Raw genomic sequence first — 22,401 nt, 5'->3', positions numbered from 1 at the left:
TCTCAGTCGCCAGGTCCTATATCAGGGCGAGTGGGTCCTCAGCAGGCATGTCTTTGAGACAATAGCGACAGAATGGGGCAGACCAGAGAGAGACCTGTTCGCGACCAGAGCCAACAGGCACGTAAGAAGGTTTGCTTCGATCTACAGGTCAGACAACCCAGACATTCTAGATGCCCTCCAAGCACCCTGGACATTCCAGCTAGCCTATGCCTTCCCTCCAATGGTTCTGCTACCAACAGTAGTCAGGAAAATAAGACAAGAGAGGGCGAGGGTCATCTTGATAGCCCCGTTTTGGCCCAAAAGGCCGTGGTTTTCATGGCTGAGAGCCATGTCAATAACCGACCCGTGGATCCTGCCGCTGCACCAGGATCTTCTCTCGCAGGGACCCTGCTACCATCCACAGGTCAAAGCCCTACACCTAGCGGCCTGGAATTTGAAAGGGAACTATTGAAGCAGAAGGGCTTCTCGAAAAACCTGATTAATACCCTGCTACAAAGTAGAAAAGAGTCTACAACAAGAATATACGCTAAGGTGTGGAGAAAATTCCTGACCTTTCACCCAGCAGAGCTAGCCGGTGAAGTACCCATTACGGCCATCTTAGAGTTTCTTCAAAGAGGCCGAGAATTGGGCCTCTCAGTAAATACTCTTAAAGTCCATATATCGGCCCTAGGAGCCCTATTTAACTATAACGTGGCAGCAAATAGATGGGTGACCCGTTTTGTTTCAGCTTGTCAACGATCAGAACCGGTGCATATTCCTCGGCTTCCGGCATGGAACCTTACTCTGGTCTTGGATGCCTTTACTCAGGCCCCGTTTGAGCCCATAGGCTCAGCATCAACGAAGTGCCTCTCATTAAAAACTGCTACACTAGTAGCTTTAGTATCAGCTAGAAGAGTAGGTCATCTTCATGCTCTATCAGTAGACCCTCCGTTCTTGTCAATAACACGAGACAGACTGATTTTGAAGACAGACCCGTCTTACCTTCCCAAATGGGCAACTAAATTTCATAGGTCTCAGGAGATATGCCTACCTTCCTTCTACGAAAACCCGTCAAACCAGGACGAGGTGAAATATCACACCTTAGATGTGAGAAGAGCTGTACTAGCCTACCTTGATAGGACCAGTCCCTGGAGGCAGAGTAGTTCTCTTTTTGTCTCCTTCCAGGGCAACAGAAAGGGGTCTGGAGTTACAACAGGCACATTATCCAGGTGGATTAGAGATGCGATCACAATGGCATATTTGGCAAAAGGAGAAGAACCTCCGCTGGGGATTAAGGCGCACTCTACTAGAGCCATATCATCCTCCTGGGCCGAGAGGGCAAACGTCCCAATTGAACAAATATGTAAGGCTGCAACCTGGTCTTCTCCATCTACCTTTTATAGTCACTATAGACTAGATTTATCCTCTACCGAGGATTTGACTTTTGGTAGATCAGTCCTTAGCACGGTGTGCCCTCCCAAGTGATTGTCTCTGGAAATCTCTCAGTGGGTGCTGTCGTGGCGAAGAGGAAAAACCGGATTACTTACCGGTAATACTCTTTTGTAGAGTCCACGACAGCACCCGCTCACTTCCCCCCCGTAAAAATTATTTTTCTCACACATGGGTCTCCTTGGTGGTGGAGATTGTAGTTAGAATTTAATATGTGGTTAAACTTAGCGAACATAAATAATATAGGGGTGTAAGATAGATGAATCGCCCAAACAAATTGACTAAATCATGTATGGCGGTTCCTCCGTTGTTCTCGGTAATACAAACTGAGGGAGCGAGGGGGACCGCCCCATTTATCTCTCTGTAGGTTTCCTGTTCCGGGGGCGGATCCCCTCTCTCAGTGGGTGCTGTCGTGGACTCTACAAAAGAGTATTACCGGTAAGTAATCCGGTTTTTTGCACCCAAATGTGCTTTCAGACTCAACTTAAAAATGTGATTTCTCTCTGCCGGAGCATCACTTTGGAGTCATAAATAGATAAACTGAGTGATCTTTTAAAGGGCTACACAGTCATATAAATTATATCTGAAGGTGGAGGGGTTAAAGATTCTGACAGGTTCCATTTAACATTTGCTGCAAATAATGATCATGGACCCAGTGACAGTAGTATGTGATTCATCTGCGTCCACGTTCAGTACTCCAGACCTTGTCTGCACATCCTTGGTTTCCAAAGAACTTTGACGTCATTTGACTTTCTCTTATGTAATATTCTACAGTTTTTTTTCCTTAATTCTCACACATTCAGCTGCCACGTATCCTAAATATGTCAGAGCTGCGGAGGCTTCGTCAGCAATTCATCAGCTACACCAAACTCCATCCCAATGAGAACATATCACAGCTTGCAAATATGTTTGTGCAATACCTGAACCAAAGTCTCCGCTGAAGAGGCGTCCTGCTGGGGCTGCTCGTGTTACAGGATCTGCTGCTACTTTCAGTTATTCAAGATTTTAAAAGGACAGTGTAATTGGCAAAGAGGAGTTTTCTTATTTTCTTGATTTTAGCAATAAATCTGTTTTCGTTTTCACAACATAAAGCCCAACTATTATTTAACTGTGTGGTTGAATTTTTCTTAAACCTGTAGATATAAATTAGTACTTGTAAATGTTGCAGCACGCAAGAATGTATTTATGAAGAACATTTTGGCCTAATAGGTGTCTTCTATGCGTAGTTTGATTTTAGACACACTTTGTAATTCTTATTCAGGCTGGAATCTGGATTTAGTCACAAACATTTGCTGCCTTTCCATTGCCATTTTTTCTTCTCTGAGGTTTAAAGCCATGCAACCAGATGTTACTTTATAGTCTAATGCAATTCACAGAGAAGGGTACGTACATTTCTCGTTCGCCTTATTGGGGGACACAGAGACCATGGGTGTATGCTGCTGCCACTAGGAGGCTGACACTATGCACAAAAAAAGGTTAGCTCCTCCTCCGCAGTGTACACCCCACCGACCGGCAGGCGAATTCCTCAGTTTAGCTTAGTGTCAGTAGGAGGTGGACACGGGTCTTTTATTAGACCCATATCTACCTCAGTGTGCGTCGTTTCTTTACAGGTTCCGGAGGGATACGGAGTGAACAGTCACATCCGTACTCCCACAAAGAGACTATGAGTACGGCGTGTACTGCCACCCCGTATCCTCATAGGTCTCCGGAGCAGGACCAGGAGCCTCGCACAAGTAGGTGCCAGCCGCACTGACGGTCCTTGCCCCCCCGCCTCCCACCCTCTCGCCTACCAGAGCCTGAAGTTTGGATGAGGCGCGGATTTCATAGAGACAGACAGCGTGGGATTTTCAGGTACCTTTATTGTAAGGCCCCCTCAGTCTAGGCGGTCCCCCGGCGTTTTCTCTTGGAGCGGTCGCCAGGGGGACCACGTTAGGGTCCATGTGCACCCCGCATCCCCCTACGGTCTCCGCATCCATGCAGGCCCCGGGTTTTCACGGGCCTCGTTCTGCGCTTCTCCCCCTCCCTTTTTCCATCTCGGCAGGGGTGGCGCAGGAGTCGGGTAGCTCTGGGCAGGGACGTGGGCCGGTGTTGCGGCGCGCTTCCGCGCCGACCCCCTGCTGACAGGCAGCCGGCGCTATTAATTTAGGCCCCGGCTTCTTTCGGGCCTCCCTCTGCGTCGCGGCCACGCCCCCTGCCCCTTTCTTCTAAGCGGGCATTTCTCCCGCCCGTCTTAGGCCCTCCCAGCCCCCTTTCCTTGCACCAGCCTGCCATTGGTCGGCGGGCGGTGCTGAGGGGATCTCTGCGGCGAGCTCCGCCCTTCTTCCTTCTCTTGGAGCGCGCTCTTTCCTCCGGGGGTCGCCATCTTTTCAGCCTGCCAGCCGGACCTCATTCCCTGCCGAATATCGTCCACTTGGTTCTGTTTCAGCCGGTTTGGCCTGGCGCATCCTGCAGACAGATCAGACAGCGTCACCTTCTGGGGACACCGGACCGTGAGTAGCTCTGCATTTGCAGACTGACACCCTTCTCTGCCTTCTGTCCCCCAACCGGCCGGCACTGCCTCATTTTTCACTATGTCTAACGCTAAGTCTGATTGTACCCGCTCTGCGGCTCCCCCTAGCACGCTAGTGAAGTTCTTTGCCTGCTCGTCCTGCAATCGCAAACTTCCCTCAGGTCAGTCCACTCCCCTCTGCCTGGACTGTAGCAATCCAATTCAGCCCGACGCCGCTCAGGAGCCATCCATAGCTCTAGTGGTGAGTGAGCCCCCCATGCCGGGCTGGTCCTCCTCTCTATCACAGTCGGTGGCAGACCTCACCAAGGTGTCTCAGTCCCTAGTAGCCGTTCTGGATAAGTTGCCCTTGGGAGCTTCGGCGGGACCCAGCACGTCTCAGGACGACCCATCTGAGCCAGCCAGCGTCAGTCGCAAGAGGCCCAGGCAGGATCTCCAGGCGGAGTCCTCTCCTCGTCCTACCTCACCCCACGGTCCCCAGCAGTCTCCCTCTCGGGCCTCGTCTCCCGAGTCAGGCGAAGCGCTTTCGGAATCTGAAGGGGTTTTAGAGCTGGATTCGGACCAGGATGCGAGCATGACGGTTACGGTTGCAGAACCTCATTGCCGCAATTCACCATACCTTCGACATCACTGACGCCCCTGCGAAATTCTCAGATCAGGAGGTTTCGTTCAGACGGGCGGAAACACCATCCAGGGTGTTTCCCTTCCATTCAGAGTTTGGAAAGATTTTTACCAAGGAGAGGGAAGATCCGACCAGACGCTTTCAAAGAGGAAAGCGTCTCGGCGTGCTCTATCCGTTTGCTAAAGAGCTCTTGGATAACTGGTCCGCTTCTCCCTCAGTGGACCCTCCCGTGTCCAGACTTTCTACCAACACGGTTCTCCCGTTGTCGGGTGTGGCGTCTCTGAAAGATTCTAACGACAGGATCATAGAATCTCTAGCAAAGTCTGCCTTTGAAGCAGCATCAGCGGCGGTATGTCCAGTCTTTGCTTCATCTTGGGCAGCAAAGGCCGTAGCTACTTGGGCAGAGGATCTTTGTCAGGGCATCCTGGATAAAGCTCAACCCGAGCACCTGGCCTATCTCGCCAATCAGATTTCCCATGCGGGGGATTATCTGCTTTCTGCTTCCCTGGATGCCGCCTCCTGCGCGGTTCAGGCGTCAAGCAACGTCGTGGCGATCCGACGTACAATTTGGCTCAAGGCCTGGCAGGCGGACTTGTCCTCTAAAAAGTCTCTGACTAATATGCCTTTTCAGGGAGTGCGCCTCTTTGGGTCCCAATTGGACCAGATTATTAAGGACGCTAACGGGGGGACGAGTTCTCTTCTCCCTCAATCCAAGCCTCGCAGACCTACTCCAAGGCGCCAGTTTCGTCCCTTTCGGACTTTCCGCCGTTTCAATGCGGCGGAAAACCCTTCCAACCAGCAAAGGCCACAAGCTCGCCAGGAAAGGAAGAAGGTTTCTTTCAGACCCACTCCGTCATGGCGGTCGCACTCTTCCCAGGGCCGATCATCCAGATCTAGATCTGGACGGTCTACTTCTGCATGGCTGTCGTCGGTCTCCAAGGGGTCCTTTTCAGTTGGGAGGTCGACTCCTTTTCTTCAGCGACGTCTGGCTCGCCTCAGTGGAGGACGCTTGGGTCAGGGACGTTGTGTCGACAGGATACAAGATCGAGTTCCTTTCTCTGCCACGGGATCGTTTCTTCCAATCCCATCCGCCAAGAGATCCGGCCTTAATCCCGGGATTTGTTTCGGCCATCGCCTCTCTTCTCAGTTCCGGGGTAATTGTGCCCATTCCCGAATCCGAACGATTCACAGGGTTTTATTCGAACCTGTTTGTGGTGCCGAAAAACAACGGGGCAGTCCGACCCATCTTAGATCTCAAGCTACTCAACAAGAGAGTCGACCTTCGACATTTCAGGATGGAGTCGGCTCGCTCGGTCATCGCTTCCATGGAGGAGCAGGAATTCCTGTGTTCGATAGACATTTAGGATGCCTATCTACATGTGCCCATATTTCCCGGACATCAGAAGTTCCTGCGGTTTGCGGTTCGCCACGAACATTACCAGTTTGTCGCGCTGCCTTTCGGGCTCGCCACCGCTCCCAGAGTCTTCATGAAGATTATGGCTGCGTTGATGGCCCTGTTGAGGATCAGAGGTCTCGTTCTTTTTCCGTACCTCGACGACATTCTGATCAAAGCTCCCTCCTTTCAACAGGCCCACCTAAGTTTGACGATCGTTCTAGACACCCTGTCCAGTTTTGGGTGGATCGTCAACAGGAAAAAATCCTGTCTGGTCCCGACTCAACGCCTTGTGTTTCTGGGCCTTCTGTTCGACACTCGTCGGTCAAGGGTCTTTCTCCCACAAGAGAAGATTCTTTCCCTGCAGCAGGGTGTGCGATCATTGCAGTGCGCGCGATCTCCGTCCCTCCGGACAGCCATGAGGGTCCTGGGGAAGATGGTGGCGGCGATAGAGGCAGTTCCCTTTGCCCAATTTCACGCCAGACCCCTTCAACAGGCCATTCTGTCCAGGTGGAACAGGTCGGCTCTATCTCTGGATCGTCTTGTTCGTCTTTCATGCCGGATCAAGCAGTCTCTCAACTGGTGGTTGACGTCTCCCCTCATTCTCTTGGGTCGATCCTTTCTTCCCGTCCACTGGCAGATTGTCACGACGGACGCCAGCCTCCTCGGCTGGGGGGCAGTGTTCCGCAATCACACTGTTCAGGGTCGATGGTCGGCTCAGGAATCAGCTCTGCCAATAAATGTCCTAGAGATATGAGCGATTCATCTGGCTCTCGTCCACTGGGAAAGGCGCCTCAAGGGTCTGCCGATCAGGATTCAGACAAACCATGCCACAGCGGTGGCATATATCAACCGCCAGGGAGGGACACGGAGTGTCTCGGCCCTGGTGGAGGTGTCCAGAATTCTTCAATGGGCAGAGATATCTGTTCCTACGATTTCTGCGGTTCATATTCCCGGCGTGGACAACTGGGCCGCCGATTTTCTCAGCCGCGAGGGTCTCGCAGCGGGAGAATGGTCCCTACATCCGGAGGTGTTTCAACTGCTCTGCCGTCGGTGGGGAACCCCGGACGTAGACCTGCTGGCGTCTCGCCTCAACAGAAAAGTCCCTCAGTTTGTCTCCAGGTCCCGGGATCCTCTGGCGGTGGGCGCCGACGCTCTGGCCTTTCCCTGGTTGCAGTTCAAGCTCCCCTACCTGTTCCCTCCCCTGCCTCTTCTTCCCAAGTTGTTGAAGAAAATCAAAGCAGAAGGGATACCAGTCATCCTCATTGCCCCAAATTGGCCCAGAAGGTCTTGGTTCGCGGACATTGTCAACCTCGCGGACGCCCCCTGGCAGCTTCCCGACAGGGCAGATCTGCTGCCTCAGGGCCCGATTTGCCACCCCAATTCTCGGTCGCTCAATTTAACGGCGTAGCTGTTGAGACCGAGGTTTTGAAACGGGCAGGATTCTCCGATCGAGTAATTCATACCATGATCCGTGCCAGAAAGCCTTCTTCTTCCAAGATCTATTATCGTACTTGGAAAGCCTATTTCTCCTGGTGTGAAACCAATGACGTCGCGCCCATGATTTTTTCACTCCCTTCTGTTCTGGCGTTCCTTCAGGCAGGGCTGGATGCGGGGCTTGCCCTCAGTTCTTCGAAGGGTCAAGTTTCGGCTCTGTCCGTTTTATTTCAGAGGACGCTGGCCTCCCGGCCCCAGGTCAAAACCTTTCTTCAGGGGGTGGCCCACACGGTTCCTCCGTACCGTGCTCCCGTGGATCCTTGGGACCTTAACCTGGTCCTTGAGGTTCTGCAAGGTTCTCCTTTTGAACCGCTCAGGGACGTTCCCCTTTCTTTCCTCTCTTGGAAAGTGGCCTTTCTGGTGGCCATTACTTCCATCCGGCAGGTGTCGGAATTGGCGGCTCTTTCTTGCCGCTCTCCCTTTTTGGTGCTTCATCAGGACAAGGTAGTTCTGCGGCCTCCGCCCTCTTTTCTTCCGAAGGTGGTATCCTCGTTTCACCTCAACGAGGACATTGTTCTGCCATCCCTCTGTCCGAGTCCAGCTCATCCTCGGGAGAGGTCCTTGAACAAGCTGGACCTAATCAGGGCATTGAGAGTCTATCTAGCTAGGACGACTTCCTTGCGAAAGTCGGACTCTCTATTCATCATTCCTGATGGGGCGAGAAAAGGGCACCCAGCCTCAAAGGCCACTATTGCTCGTTGGATCAGATCGGCAATTTTGGAGGCATACCGGGTCAAGCATCGAGTGGCTCCTCCAGGGATCAGAGCGCACTCTACCCGGGCGGTGGGTGCCTCCTGGGCGGTGCACCACAGAGCTTCCGCGCTGCAGCTTTGCAAAGCTGCAACGTGGTCTTCGGTTCACACGTTTGTGAAATTCTACAGAGTCCACACCTATGCTTCGGCGGACGCCAGCCTAGGTAGAAGGATTCTGCAGGCTGCGGTGGTGAGTCCACTGGCCTGATGGAAGTTTGTTTCCCACCCCAGGGACTGCTTTGGGACGTCCCATGGTCTCTGTGTCCCCCAATAAGGCGAACGAGAAAACAGGATTTTTGGGTTGCTTACCGTAAAATCTGTTTCTCGGAGCCTTCATTGGGGGACACAGCACCCTCCCATGTTCTACAACTCCTGTTCTTATGTTGTTTGTTGGTTACAGTTGAGTTGTTTGTTCTCAATCTATTCTGTTACTTCTCCTACTGCTTTCTCACTAACTGAGGAATTCGCCTGCCGGTCGGTGGGATGTACACTGCGGAGGAGGAGCTAACCTTTTTTTGTGCATAGTGTCAGCCTCCTAGTGGCAGCAGCATACACCCATGGTCTCTGTGTCCCCCAATGAAGGCTCCGAGAAACAGATTTTACGGTAAGCAACCCAAAAATCCTGTTTTTATCTAAACAACACATGTAGAAAAACTCTGAGATCATAAATCCCAGTTAAAGAAGTTGGACACTACTTTTTAATTGGCCAGATCTGTTTTCTGACAGCAGGGTATCGGGACTCGTAGCCACAGGTGGGCAGGTGGTGGCGCCTTCCCCCAATTCTGAACAGCCAATCATAGTGTTTTAATTGCTTCAGGCACTGAAATTGCCTGAAACTCTGATGTTCAGCCTTGTAACAGCACCGATCATAAGCTGAAACCTAGCAATGCCGACATCACCAGGGCCAGCTCTGATTGGTGAAATCGAACGATGACTTCAATCACAGTGCGATTTTTTTTTTTTTTCCCCCCCCCCCTAATTTTTCTCCACCCACTCACTTTGCACCACTCCGTGTGTGTATACTACAGCTGCCGAGCTGCTGATCAGACACACATCACTGATTGGCACCTGTGCTCGCTTTTGGCCAGGACTTCTTTTTAATGTTTCTTTTACTTATTCTCTTTTTGCACCACATCCGTGTGTGTGTTCTACAGCCGTCTAGCACTGGCCGGTGACATAAATTACTGATAGTCCCCCCCCAGGGGTGGTTGTTTTTTTTGTTTTTTTTTTCTTGTGTGAAAAGAATTTAATAAAAAATAATTTAGATTAGTTGATTGGAATAGATTGGGGACAGTAAAAATCAGCTCATATGACATTTTTTACTGAATTTTGTCAGGGTTCGTGTCAGTAAAAAAAAAAAAAATAGTTGATATTGACTAGAATAGGGACAGTAAAAATATACTATAATAATCGTCAGCGACTACAGTATTTTTCCTGATTATAGTCAGGGTTTGTGTCAGCATGGAAAAAATCACCTCTTACAGCTGTTCAGCAACACATCACTGATTGGCATCCAGTTGTTTATTCTTTTTTCAAACACACAAAAAAATACAAGAAAAAAATGTAATAAGATCATAGGACTATATTAGGGACAGTAAAAATATACTGTATTCAGCGACTACTACAGTATACTTTAATGACTATAGTCAGGGTTAGTGTCAGTTGCGGACGCTCAGTATTTTTTTTTAAATGACATTCGTTTAGCCGTTTAAGTTTATTTTACCAAATTTTTACTTTATTTTTTTCATTCTAGATTGTTTTTTTGTTTTCTTCTAAATAAAAAAGTTTGCACCAAAACACACACTCCTGATTAAAATTTTGTACACACACACAAACACTGCACATGTGAAAAATATTGTCCCACTCATCCTGTTGTCCTTATACCTTCTCCGCTGAATACCTTGCTTGGTATGTGCTCTCCTTGCCTCTGACACTGATATTGAGGGACAGAATCCCACCTTGCTTTTATTTTTCATTCTCCTCTTCCTCAAATGATAGCAAACAATCACGCAGACGACCCAGGACAAAAAAAATGAACTGGTGCCTACCATTAATGAGCCCCTATGGACCTCACCTCCAGAAAATTATGCAACACAGATTCTTGATTTTGTGGCCCAATCAGGAATCTAATTTGACACTACCAGTCTCACATAAATTGACTTTTTCAAAGTCTTTTTCTCAGAGGATTTTGTAAATCTCAGTGTCCCAGACAAATTTGTATGCACAACAATTATTATCCCAAAATTCCACTTCACTATTTTTCGACTGGCCCCCTGTAGATGTCGTAGAAATTATGTAAATTTGGGGCCTTGTTCTTCACACCGGGGATAGTGAAGAAGCCAGAAATTCCGCAATATTGGAGCGTTGACGTTTTGTGTAATCAGGGATGCCTGTTGTGAGTTCATTTTCCCCTTCACCACTCAGGCCCGATGAACTCCCTCTGCTGGTTAAGAAAGGTAGTGAGCCTGATTATCAAACATCTGAGACTAATGATGATGACTGGCTGAGTGGAGTCACTGACTGGATATAAGGCTGTCGACGCCCTTCTGCCCTGCGGGTGATTTCTCTGTGGGAACCTTGGATACCAGTCTGAATTCCTGCTCTCCTAAAGCTAAGTTTTCTGCTCTGCCTTTTGCATTTGTGCTTTGACTTTTGTTTTGCTGGTTTTCTGCCATTCCCTGCTGGGGTGAGCTGAATTCCTTTAGCTCTGTCTTCAGAAAATACCTGAGTGCTGATTTAGTTTTTGAAGCCTAGCTGCTTCAGGGCCTTTTTCCATATCAGCCTGTTGGCTTATGTATTTCATTGGGTTTTTGCAGATTGCAGACAGCAGCCTTCCTATCCTGTCCTATTTTTAGTTAGCTTGGGCCCCATCGTTTGCTCAGCCTATCTTTCTATCTGTGTGAGTGTTTTTTCATCTTGCTTCACCGTCATTATATGTTGGGGGCTGCCTTTTACTTTGGGGTCTGCTCTGGGGCAGTTTAGATTTCCTTTTCTGTCTTTAGGCTATTTAGTTCTTCGGCTGTGATCGAGGGGTCTAGGGCACCGTAGGAACCCCCCACGGCTACTGCTAGTTGTGTTGATAGGTTCAGGGGTCTGCAATCTGATAGTTGCCAACTTCTCCGGTTTTCTGGACGTAGCTTCTATTTTTTTGTCTGCCTCCTACGGTGACTCGTTCATAACAGAATCACCCGCCATACCGCAGATCCTAGGGTACTCAATAGCAGGAAAGAATTGTAAAAAAAAAAAAAAAAGTGTGTATATTTTTTCCTCTCTATCTCTGAGGCCGTAGGGGGAATTTTTTTTTCTCTCAATGGAGATAAAGCAATTGTCTGATCGTGTGGAGCAGCTCGCTGCGGAAGTGCGGGGAATTTCCACCTACCTTGCTCATTCTTATGCTGCTGAACCAAAGATTCCCACACCTGATGTATTTTTTGGGGATCGGTCTAAATTTTTGAATTTCAAAAATAATTGTAAATTATTTTTTGCCTTGAAGCCTAACTCGTCAGGGAGCTCCGCGCAGCAGGTTAAAATTGTCATCTCTTTGCTGCGTGGCGATCCCCAGGATTGGGCGTTTTCTTTGAAACCTGATGATCCTATTCTGACTAATGTGAACGCATTTTTTCAAGCCTTGGGGTTGTTGTATGACAAACCTAATGCCATTGATCAGGCTGAAAAGACCCTGCTGGCATTGAACCAGGGTCAAGATTCTGCAGAATAGTACTGTCAAAAATTCCAAAAGTGGGCGGTACTTACTACCTGGAATGATAATGCCCTGGCTGCTCTCTTTCGGAAGGGTTTGTCAGAAGCCGTAAAAGATACTATGGTGGGATTTCCTGTTCCCTCTGGTCTTGAAGATTCTATGTCATTAGCCATTCAGATTGATCGGCGTTTGCGCGAACGCAAAACTGCACGAGAAGTGTTTCCACTTGTTGAACAAATGTCTGAACCTATGCAATGTGATAGAGTTTTGTCCAGAGAGCAGCGTCAGGAGTTCAGAAGGCATAATAAGTTGTGTTTTTTCTGTGGAGATGCCTCGCATATTATTTCTGTCTGTCCTAAACGAGAGAAACGCTTTGCACACACGTTTTCTGTTGGTGGTGTTCAACCTAAGTTTCTTCTGGCTATTACTCTGATCTGCTCCCTGTCCACATTTTCCGCCAAGGCTTTTGTGGATTCGGGAGCAGCTCTAAACCTAATGGACTTGGATTTTGCTAAACGTTGTGGATTTCCGATGACACCTCTGCAGACGCCTATTCCTTTGGCAAAAAATAAAACTCAGTTTTGGACCCAGGTGGTAATGCGGGTCGCCCCAGACCATCAAGAAAATTGCAGATTTTTGGTGTTGCATAATCTGCACGATACCATTGTTCTGGGGTTTCCCTGGTTGCAAATTCATAATCCAGTTTTGGATTGGAAATCTGTGTCTGTGGTGAGTTGGGGTTGTCGGTGTACCTTTAGTGAGGCTCCGGTGTTTTCCACCTCTCCTCAGTCGCATGATGTTCCTGACTATTTGGCGGACTTTTATGATGTATTTAGTGAGAATGAGTCTGCGTCTCTGCCTCCTCACAGGAGTTATGACTGTGCAATTGAACTGAGCCCGGGGTGTAAATTCCCCAAGGGTCGGCTCTTCAATTTATCTGTACCCGAGCACGAGGCTATGCAATCCTATATTAAGGAGGCGTTGGAGAAGGGTCATATTAGACCATCCTCGTCACCCTTAGGTGCCGGTTTTTTTTTTGTAGCCAAAAAGGATGGATCATTAAGACCTTGTATTGATTATCGTGCCCTCAACAAAATTACTGTTAAATATCAGTATCCATTACCCCTGATTTCGGATCTATTCTCTAGAGTTAAAGGTGCTTGCTGGTTTACCAAGCTTGACCTCAGGGGGGCGTATAATCTTTTTCGCATTAAGCATGGGGATGAATGGAAGACGGCGTTTAATACTCCGGAGGGACATTTTGAGTACCTGGTGATGCATTTTGGGCTCACTAATGCCCCTTCTGTCTTCCAGTGCTTCATGAACGATATTTTCCGAGATTTTGTCGATAAATTTTTGATTATCTATCTGGATGATATTTTGATCTTCTGCAAGGATTGGGATTCTCATGTGGAACATATTCGGACTGTGTTCCGGATCTTGAGGGAGAATTCCCTGTATGTTAAAGGATCTAAATGCCTTTTTGGAGTACAGAGGATTTCTTTTTTGGGATTTATTTTGTCTCCGTCAACTATTGAAATGGACCCGGCCAAGGTACAGGCCATTTACGATTGGGTTCAGCCCACTTCTTTGAAGGCCCTTCAGAAGTTTTTGGGTTTTGCTAATTTTTATCGGAAATTTATAGCAAAATTTTCTAGTATTGCCAAGCCATTGACTGATTTGACTAAGAAGGGTGCTGATGTGTTAAATTGGTCTCCAGAGGCTGTTTCTTCCTTTCAGGAGCTGAAGCGAAGATTCACCTCCGCCCCGGTTTTGCGGCAACCTGATGTCTCGCTTCCGTTCCAGGTAGAGGTGGATGCTTTTGAGATTGGTGCAGGAGCTGTTTTGTCCCAAAAGGATCCTGTTACATCTAAAATGAATCCCTGTGCTTTCTTTTCCCGAAAGTTCTCTCCATCTGAACGTAACTATGATGTGGGGAATCGGGAACTGTTGGCCATGAAATGGGCATTTGAGGAGTGGAGACATTGGTTGGAGGGAGCTAAGCATCAAGTCGTGGTCCTCACTGACCACAAGAATTTGATTTACCTAAAGTCGGCTAAGCGCTTGAACCCTAGACAGGCTAGGTGGGCCTTGTTTTTTACATGTTTTGATTTTGTGGTTTCTTTTCTTCCTGGAACTAAGAATGTCAAGGCAGACGCCCTCTCTAGGAGCTTCTTTGCTGATTCTCCTGTGGTGACCAAGCCTGCTACCATCTTAGGCGAAGGGGTAGTTCTTTCTGCCATCTCGCCCGTTTTGAGACGTGCTCTGGAGGAGTTCCAGGAGGACAAACCTGAGCGTTGTCCCAGTGGAAAGTTGTATGTTCCTGACCAGTGGAAGAAGAGAGTGATGTCTGAAGTTCATTGCTCTGCTTTGGCTGGTCATCCAGGTATTTTTGGTACTAGAGATCTGGTGAGTCGGTCTTTTTGGTGGCCCTCCTTGTCTCGTGATGTCAAGAATTTTGTGCAGTCCTGTGGGACTTGCTCCCGGTCTAAATCGTGTTCTCGCTCTAGTGGGTTGTTGATGCCTTTGCCTGTCCCCAAGAGGCCATGGACCCATATTTCAATGGATTTTATCTCTGATATGCCTGTCTCTCAGAGAATGACTGTTATTTGGGTGATTTGTGATAGATTCTCTAAGATGGTCCATCTTGTACCACTCCCTAAGTTGCCATCTTCCTCTGAGTTGGTGCCATTGTTTTTGCAACAGGTGGTTCGCTTGCACGGGATTCCTGAGAACATTGTATCTGACAGAGGAGTTCAGTTTGTGTCTAGATTTTGGAGAACTTTCTGTTCCAAGCTGAGAATTCAGTTGTCCTTCTCCTCTGCTTTTCACCCTCAGACCAATGGGCAGACAGAGAGAACAAACCAGACCTTGGAGTCATATTTGAGATGTTTTATTTCCGCTGATCAGGATGATTGGGTTTCATTTTTGCCCTTGGCCGAATTTGCTTTAAATAATAAAGCTAGTTCTGCCACTTTGATGTCACCTTTTTTTTGTAACTTTGGGTTTCATCCTCGATTTTCTTCAGGGCAGGTGGAGCCCTCTGCCTGCCCAGGTGTTGACACTGTGATGGAGAGAATGCACCAGATCTGGGACCAAGTGGTGGATAAGTTATCTCTCTCCCAGGAAAAGGCCCAGCGGTTTTCCAACCGACATAGGACCATTGGTCCCCAGTTTAAGGTTGGTGATATGGTGTGGTTATCGTCAAAAAATATTGCTATGAAGGTGGCTTCTCCTAAGTTTAAGCCTAGTTTTATTGGACCTTACAAGATTTTGGAGATTATTAATCCGGTCTCTTTTCGTTTGGCTCTTCCTGTCACATTTAAAATCCATAATGTGTTCCATAAGTCTTTGTTGAAGAGGTTTGTTGAGCCTGTTTGTTCCGGGGGTGGCACCTCCAGACCCTGTATTGGTGGAAGGTAACATGGAATATGAGGTAGAGAAAATACTGAATTCCCGTCTGGCTAGACGGAGACTCCAGTATTTGGTTAAGTGGAAGGGTTATGGTCAGGAGGATAATTCCTGGGTCTCTGCCTCTGATATTCATGCCAAAAGATTAAATAATCTTTAATAATCTTTATTTTTATATAGCGCTAACATATTCCGCAGCGCTTCACAGTTTGCACACATTATCATCACTGTCCCCGATGAGGCTCACAATCTAAATTCCCTATCAGTATGTCTTTAAAGTGTGGGAGGAAACCGGAGTACCCGGAGGAAACCCACGCAAACACGGGGAGAACATACAAACTCCTTGCAGATGTTGTCCTTGGTGGGATTCGAACCCAGGACCCCAGTGCTGCAAGGCTGCAGCGCTAACCACTGAGCCACCGTGCTGCCCTAAGATTGGTGCGTGCCTTTCATCGGGCTCACCCTGATCGCCCTGGTGGCTTGGTTGAGGGTTCGGTCACCCCTCCTCAAGGGGGAGGTACTGTTGTGAGTTCATTTTCCCCTTCACCACTCAGGCCCGATGAACTCCCTCTGCTGGTTAAGAAAGGTAGTGAGCCTGATTATCAAACATCTGAAACTAATGATGATGACTGGCTGAGTGGAGTCACTGACTGGATATAAGGCTGTCGACGCCCTTCTGCCCTGCTGGTGATTTCTCTGTGGGATCCTTGGATACCAGTCTGAATTCCTGCTCTCCTAAAGCTAAGTTTTCTGCTCTGCCTTTTGCATTTGTGCTTTGACTTTTGTTTTTCTGGTTTTCTGCCATTCCCTGCTGGGGTGAGCTGAATTCCTTTAGCTCTGTCTTCAGAAAATACCTGAGTGCTGATTTAGTTTTTGAAGCCTAGCTGCTTCAGGGCCTTTTTCCATATCAGCCTGTTGGCTTATGTATTTCATAGGGTTTTTGCAGATTGCAGACAGCAGCCTTCCTATCCTGTCCTATTTTTAGTTAGCTTGGGCCCCATCGTTTGCTCAGCCTATCTTTCTATCTGTGTGAGTGTTTTTTCATCTTGCTTCACCGTCATTATATGTTGGTGGCTGCCTTTTACTTTGGGGTCTGCTCTGGGGCAGTTTTGATTTCCTTTTCTGTCTTTAGGCTATTTAGTTCTCCAGCTGTGATCGAGGGGTCTAGGGCACCATAGGAACCCCCCACGGCTACTGCTAGTTGTGTTGATAGGTTCAGGGGTCTGCAATCTGATAGTTGCCAACTTCTCCGGTTTTCTGGACGTAGCTTCTATTTTTTTGTCTGCCTCCTACGGTGACTCATTCATAACAGATGCCACTCGGAATTTCAAGGAATAATACTTGCAAAATTTTCAGGTCTCCTTGAGACTGCGCCCAGACTCCATCCCAGCTCCACCGTCACCCCTCAAAGCTTCCATAGTCCCACCGCCCAGTCTTGGAAAAACTCCACTTTTGCACCTTGTCCTCACCAATCACACATTAATTGTTCCCATCGACCACCATATCAAATACATAGCCAGCAGCTTTTGTTTTGGCCAAAATATTTTTTTTAAGCCACCACGATAAGGTAGACTTTTAACTGGACCCTACTCTACTCTAACCTATTAAACATTTCTTAAAATATCCAATACTCTTTTCAGGTACATACACTACAGTTCAAAAGTTTGGGGTCATCCAGAAAATTTTAGATTTTCCATGAAACTCATACTTTTATTAATCAAATGAGTTGCCAAATGAATTTAAAATCTAGTCCAGACATTGACAAGGTTCGAAAAAATAGATTTTTATTTGAAATAATAATTTTCTCCTTCAAACTTTGCTTTCGTCAAAGAATGCTCCCTTTGTAGCAATTCGAGCATTGCAGACCTTTGGCATTCTAGCAGTTAATTTGCTGAGGTAATCTGGAGAAATTTCACCCCATGCTTCCAGAAGCCCCTCCCACAAGTTGGTTTGGCTTGATGGGCACTTTTTGCGTACCATACAGTCAAGCTGCTCCCACAACAGCTCAATGGGGTTGAGATCTGGTGACTGCGCTGGCCACTCCATTACAGATAGAATACCAGCTGCCTGTGTCTTCCCTAAATAGTTCTTGCATAATTTGGAGCTGTGTTTTGGGTCATTGTCCTGTTGTAGGATGAAATTGGCTCCAATCAAGCGCTGTCCACAGGGTATGGCATGGAGTTGCAAAATGGAGTGATAGCCTTCCTTATTCAAAATCCCTTTTACCTTGTACAAATCTCCCACTTTACCAGCACCAAAGCAGCCCCAGACCATCACATTACCTCCACCATGCTTGACAGATGGCGTCAGGCACTCTTCCAGCATCTTTTCAGTTGTTCTGCGTCTCACAAGTGTTCTTCTGAGTGATCCAAACACCTTAAACTTGGATTCGTCTGTCCATAACACTTTTTTCCAATCTTCCTCTGTCCAATGTCTGTGTTCTTTTGCCCATATTAACCTTTTCCTTTTATTAGCCAGTCTCAGATATTAATTTTTCTTTGCCACTCTGCACTGAAGGCCAGCATTCCGGAGTCGCCTCTTCACTGTAGATGTTGACACTAGCGTTTTGCGTGTACTATTTAATGAAGTTGCCAGTTGAGGACCTGTGAGGCATCAATTTCTTAAACTACAGACTCTAATGTTCTTGTCTTGTTGCTCAGTTGTGCAGCGGGGCCTCCCACTTCTCTTTCTACTCTGGTTAGAGCCTGTTTGTGCTCTCTTCTGAATGGAGTAGTACACACCGTTGTAGGAAATGTTCAGTTTATTGGCAATTTCTCACATGGAATAGCCTTCATTTCTAAGAACAAGAATAGACTGTCGCGTTTCACATGAAAGTTCTTTTTTTCTGGGTATTTTGAGAGTTTAAAGGAACCAATAAATGTAATGCTCCAGATTCTCAACTAGCTCAAAGGAAGGTCAGGTTTATAGCTTCTCTAATCAGCCAAACTGTTTTCAGCTGTGCTAACATACTTGTGCAAGGTTTTTCAAGGGTATTCTAACCATCCATTAGCCTTCTTACACAGTTAGCAAACAAAAAGTAACATAAGAACACTGGAGGGATGGTTGATGGAAATGGGCCTCTATACACCTATGAAGATATTGCATTACAAACCAGACGTTTGCAGCTAGAATAGTCATTTGCCACATTAACAATGTATAGAGTGTTGCATTTTGGTGCGCTCGGCGCACCGTCGAAAGGACGCATGCACCGGCAAACGCATACCTGCGCACGGCCTGCGTACCCAATGCTAAAGATAGGGGTCGCATGCAGCGTCATGCGTCCATAGGCGGAGCTGACCGGAGGAGTCGCGGCAAGGGGCGGAGCTTAGCGGCGGCCGTGCGCAGCTCCAAGGAACGCAAGTCTGAAACCAGCCTTAGTGATTTTTAGACACTGCCGTACTTCCTGCTGGGTTAAGCAGGTTACATTTAATGGATACATTTTTTTTAATCCCTGATCATGTTATCCGTCATGGGATTTTCTTGTGTAAATACTGTTGAAAAAAAGTCATTTAGCATATTGGCAATTTCCTCATCCTCATCCACCATTTCACCCAGACTATTTTTAAGGGGGCCAACACTATCATTTTTTTAGTTTCTTGCTATTTATATAGTTAAAGAATATTTTGGGATTATTTTTACTTTGTCTGGCAATGAGTCTCTCTGTCTCAATCTTTCCTGCCTTGATTTGCTTTTTACAGAATGTACTTAATCTTCTGTATTCATTTAATGTCTCATCACTACCTACTTGCTTTAATTTTCTAAATACTTTATTTTTGTCACTTATTGCACCCTTTACAGCTCTATTTAACCATAGTGGTGTCCTCCTATTTCTAGCATGTTTATTCCCATACAGTATATATTGTGCACAGGTCCTATTCAGGATGCTAATAAATGTCTCCCATTTTCTTTGTGTATTTCTATGTCTCAGGATATCGTCCCAGTTAATTGCACCAAGATCATCTCTCATCCGTTGGAAATTTGCTTTCCTGAAGTTTAGTGTCCTTGTAACCCCTCTACTACCATAAGAATACCACATACAAGCAATAAATACTGTCACACCATGACCGGACCACGTATTAACAACATTAAGTGACTGAATACTATAATACTGATCATTAATAAATAAACAACGCAATACTAATATTCCCATAAGTTCCATTATACACAGGAACTCTGTACATAGATAAACAGTGTATAGTGTAAATGTACAGATAACTAACTGACTCACCAGTGACACACACAGGAGCTCTGTATATAATGTCAGTGTACAGGTAATGCAGTGATCAAGGGAAACATTATACACAGGAGCTCTGCATATACTACATAGTGTAGTGTCAGTGTACAGGCAACACACTGACCAGTGACACTATACACAGGAGTTCTATACATAATATACAGTGTATAGTGTCCGTGTACAGGGATCACCAGTGACATTATACACAGGAGCTCTGTATATAGTGTCAGTGTACAGGTAATACTCTGACTCACCAGTAACTTTATACACAGGAGCTTTGTATATAGTGTTATTGTATAGCATAAGTGAACAGGTAATACTCTGACTCACAGTGAAGTCTCTAGTTGAAGATATTCCTCTTTGCGCTTCTTCCTCGAGAACAGACCGCCATCAATTCTTCCACCTAGAACTCGTCTCTGCATAAAATAAGTTATCTAAAGCACATTGCCCAATTTTTACACAACTTCTACACTACGCCAGATGACTAAAAAAGCAACAGTGTCGCACTGCACAGTAACAGGACCTCCCACCCCCCACTGAAAATAGTATCCTCAAAAATAAAATATAGCACTACTAATATCCATTAATTAGCCCCTACAGTAAAAATGTCCTACATCCTGACACCTTCCTGTAATAAGAAAACCAATCGATCATGAAGGAAGGTCCAGCTCCATGATATCCATAAAAATTATTTTTCACTCACAATTCATTAAAAAAATCTTTTTCCCGTCTCCCATGACGGCACGCATGAGAGAGGGGATCCGCCCAGTCAGGACAGGAACCCTACTGAAGATAAAAGGGCGGTACCTCTCCCTCGCTTCAGTTGGGTTTCCTGTCCTGACAGGGACCCGTGTACTGAAGACGTACCTGCCCCTCTCTTGTGCCGGCATGGAAGAACAGGCAGGGTCCTGGGCACCGTGCGTCGGGGGGAGGGAAGCGCCGTCCGCGGGTCCCCCGGGGGCTCAGCGGGCGCAGGAGCAGCACGGCCTGGGGTCCTGGGGCTCTGCCGTGGCTGCCGCGCCGCCCTCTCCCCCTCTGCCGCATCCAGGAGCGGCCACTTCCGGGTCGCGCTCCCCTGATGTCACACGCAGGGCACGCTGGGAGGGGGCGTGCCTGCGTGACGTCGGGAGGTGGCGCCGGCAATCCAAGATGGCAGCGCCCATAGCAAATAACGCCGGCCGGCGAAAGGAGATCCCGGCGGGGGGGAGGGGCTGTGGGGTAACCGGAGGAGGCGGAGAGTGCAGTGGATCCCCCTTACAAAAGGGGGATGACCACAGAAGACGCACTCATGCCCAAGACTTCATGATGGAAGTGGGGCAAGATGAGCAGCATCAGCAGCGTCAACAGCAGCATCAGCAGCAAGACCTCTCGCCAGATGCCAGGCCGAGCCGCCAACATACCAGGAGCAGTCGATCGAGTGGTGGGAGCGGCAGTCGTAAACGCGACCGGCATGACTCTGAGACGTCCAGGAGGAACGTCATGAGTGCATCTGAGGAGCCTTCGAGATCGGTACCCCTGATTGACAGCGGTGGTGAGTGATCTATGTGAATGTCACCCTTATGGTAACGGGGTTCCATTTTCTCTGTTTGATCACTAGGGGTCGAGGAAGGCCAGCAGCAAAACCAAAAATAGAGAATGCGCCCTATGTAAACACCCGCTGGCAGATCAGTGGCAGAAAGACCTCTGCGCTGACTGTATAAATAAAACTATACAGGAGGAGACCCCTGATTTGGTGGCTAGCCTTAAACAGTTAATTCAGCAGGAGGTGAAAGGTTCCCTAAAGGCAGCCCTTAAAAAGAAAGATAAAAGAGATCATAGAAGAAGCTCCGATTCAGAGGCCTCGCCAAGGCAGAAGGGGCGGGATATATCCTTGTCCCCCTCCACCTCCTCTTCCTCAGAATCCTCCTCGGACAGCGATATAGGCGGCCGTCCATGTTTCCCAACATAGGATGTGGAAAAACTGGTCAGAGCGATTAGGGCTACAATGGGCCTTAAAGAGGAAAAAGCTCCCAAATCATTAGAGGATGTAATGTTTGGAGGACTGGAGGAAAAACGAAAACGTACCTTCCCTGTAAATGATAAAATAAAAGCGCTAATTGACAGGGAATGGAAAAAACCGGAGAGGTCAGGGGGCTTACCTTCCGCATCAAAGAGGAAGTACCCTTTTGAGCAGAAGGATTCAGAAGCCTGGGAAAACGTCCCAAAAATTGATGGGGCCATAGCCAGATCCTCAAAAAAGGTATCCCTACCATTAGAGGACTCTGGCGTGTTGAAAGACCCGCTTGACAAAAAAGCAGACGGTTTCCTGAAGCACATCTGGGAAGCTTCAGCAGGTGGATTGAAACCAGCGATAGCTGGTACCTGTACCGCTCGTGCCCTCATGGTCTGGCTGCAACAAATAGAGGACCAGATCAAGGATAGAGTTCCTAGGGACGAAATTCTGGCTAGTTTGACACTGGTGCACGGAGCAGCGGCTTTCCTAGCAGATTCCTCTGCAGACTCCGCAAGATTGGCAGCTAGGGCAGCAAGCCTGTCAAACGCGGCAAGACGAGCCCTATGGCTTAAAGGGTGTCCCGGAGATTTACCATCAAAGCATAGGTTATGTTCCATTCCATGCGATGGCCAATTCCTCTTCGGGAAAAAACTAGAAGAGATTTTGGAACATGCGGGGGATAGGAAGAAAAGCTTTCCCCGATTTCCGGGAGAACCTAAAAAGCAGCCCTTTCGGAGGAGGATATTTAACAGGGGTCGTCCCCCCGGGAGATAGAAAAAGCTGGGACTTTAAAGAAAGAAGAGGATCGGGCTATATGTTTAAAGGGTCCTCCACTTCCTCCAAAAAATCTCCCCAATGACATTGG

At 47.6% G+C, this 22,401-nt stretch overlaps 1 protein-coding gene across 4 annotated transcripts in view; it reads left to right on the top strand.

Moving 5' to 3' along the window:
• The window catches only part of KTI12 (KTI12 chromatin associated homolog), a 98,719-nt gene extending 96,183 nt beyond the window's left edge, over positions 1 to 2,536 (top strand). For all 4 annotated transcript variants that reach the window (XM_073579358.1, XM_073579359.1, XM_073579360.1 and 1 more), the window contains exon 10: positions 2,228 to 2,536. In XM_073579358.1, coding sequence (XP_073435459.1) covers positions 2,228 to 2,369 — 142 coding nt within the window. In that variant the 3' untranslated portion in view covers positions 2,370 to 2,536. The remainder of the gene's footprint in view (positions 1 to 2,227) is intronic.
• Positions 2,537 to 22,401: the final 19,865 nt, after the last annotated feature.

This window comes from Dendrobates tinctorius, unplaced genomic scaffold, assembly GCF_039654945.1.
Source record: "Dendrobates tinctorius isolate UK_male_01 unplaced genomic scaffold, ASM3965494v1 ptg000062l, whole genome shotgun sequence".
Lineage (NCBI taxonomy): Eukaryota > Metazoa > Chordata > Amphibia > Anura > Dendrobatidae > Dendrobates > Dendrobates tinctorius.
The sequence above is the reverse complement of the archived record's forward strand: the minus strand, read 5'-3'. Positions and strand labels throughout refer to the sequence as shown.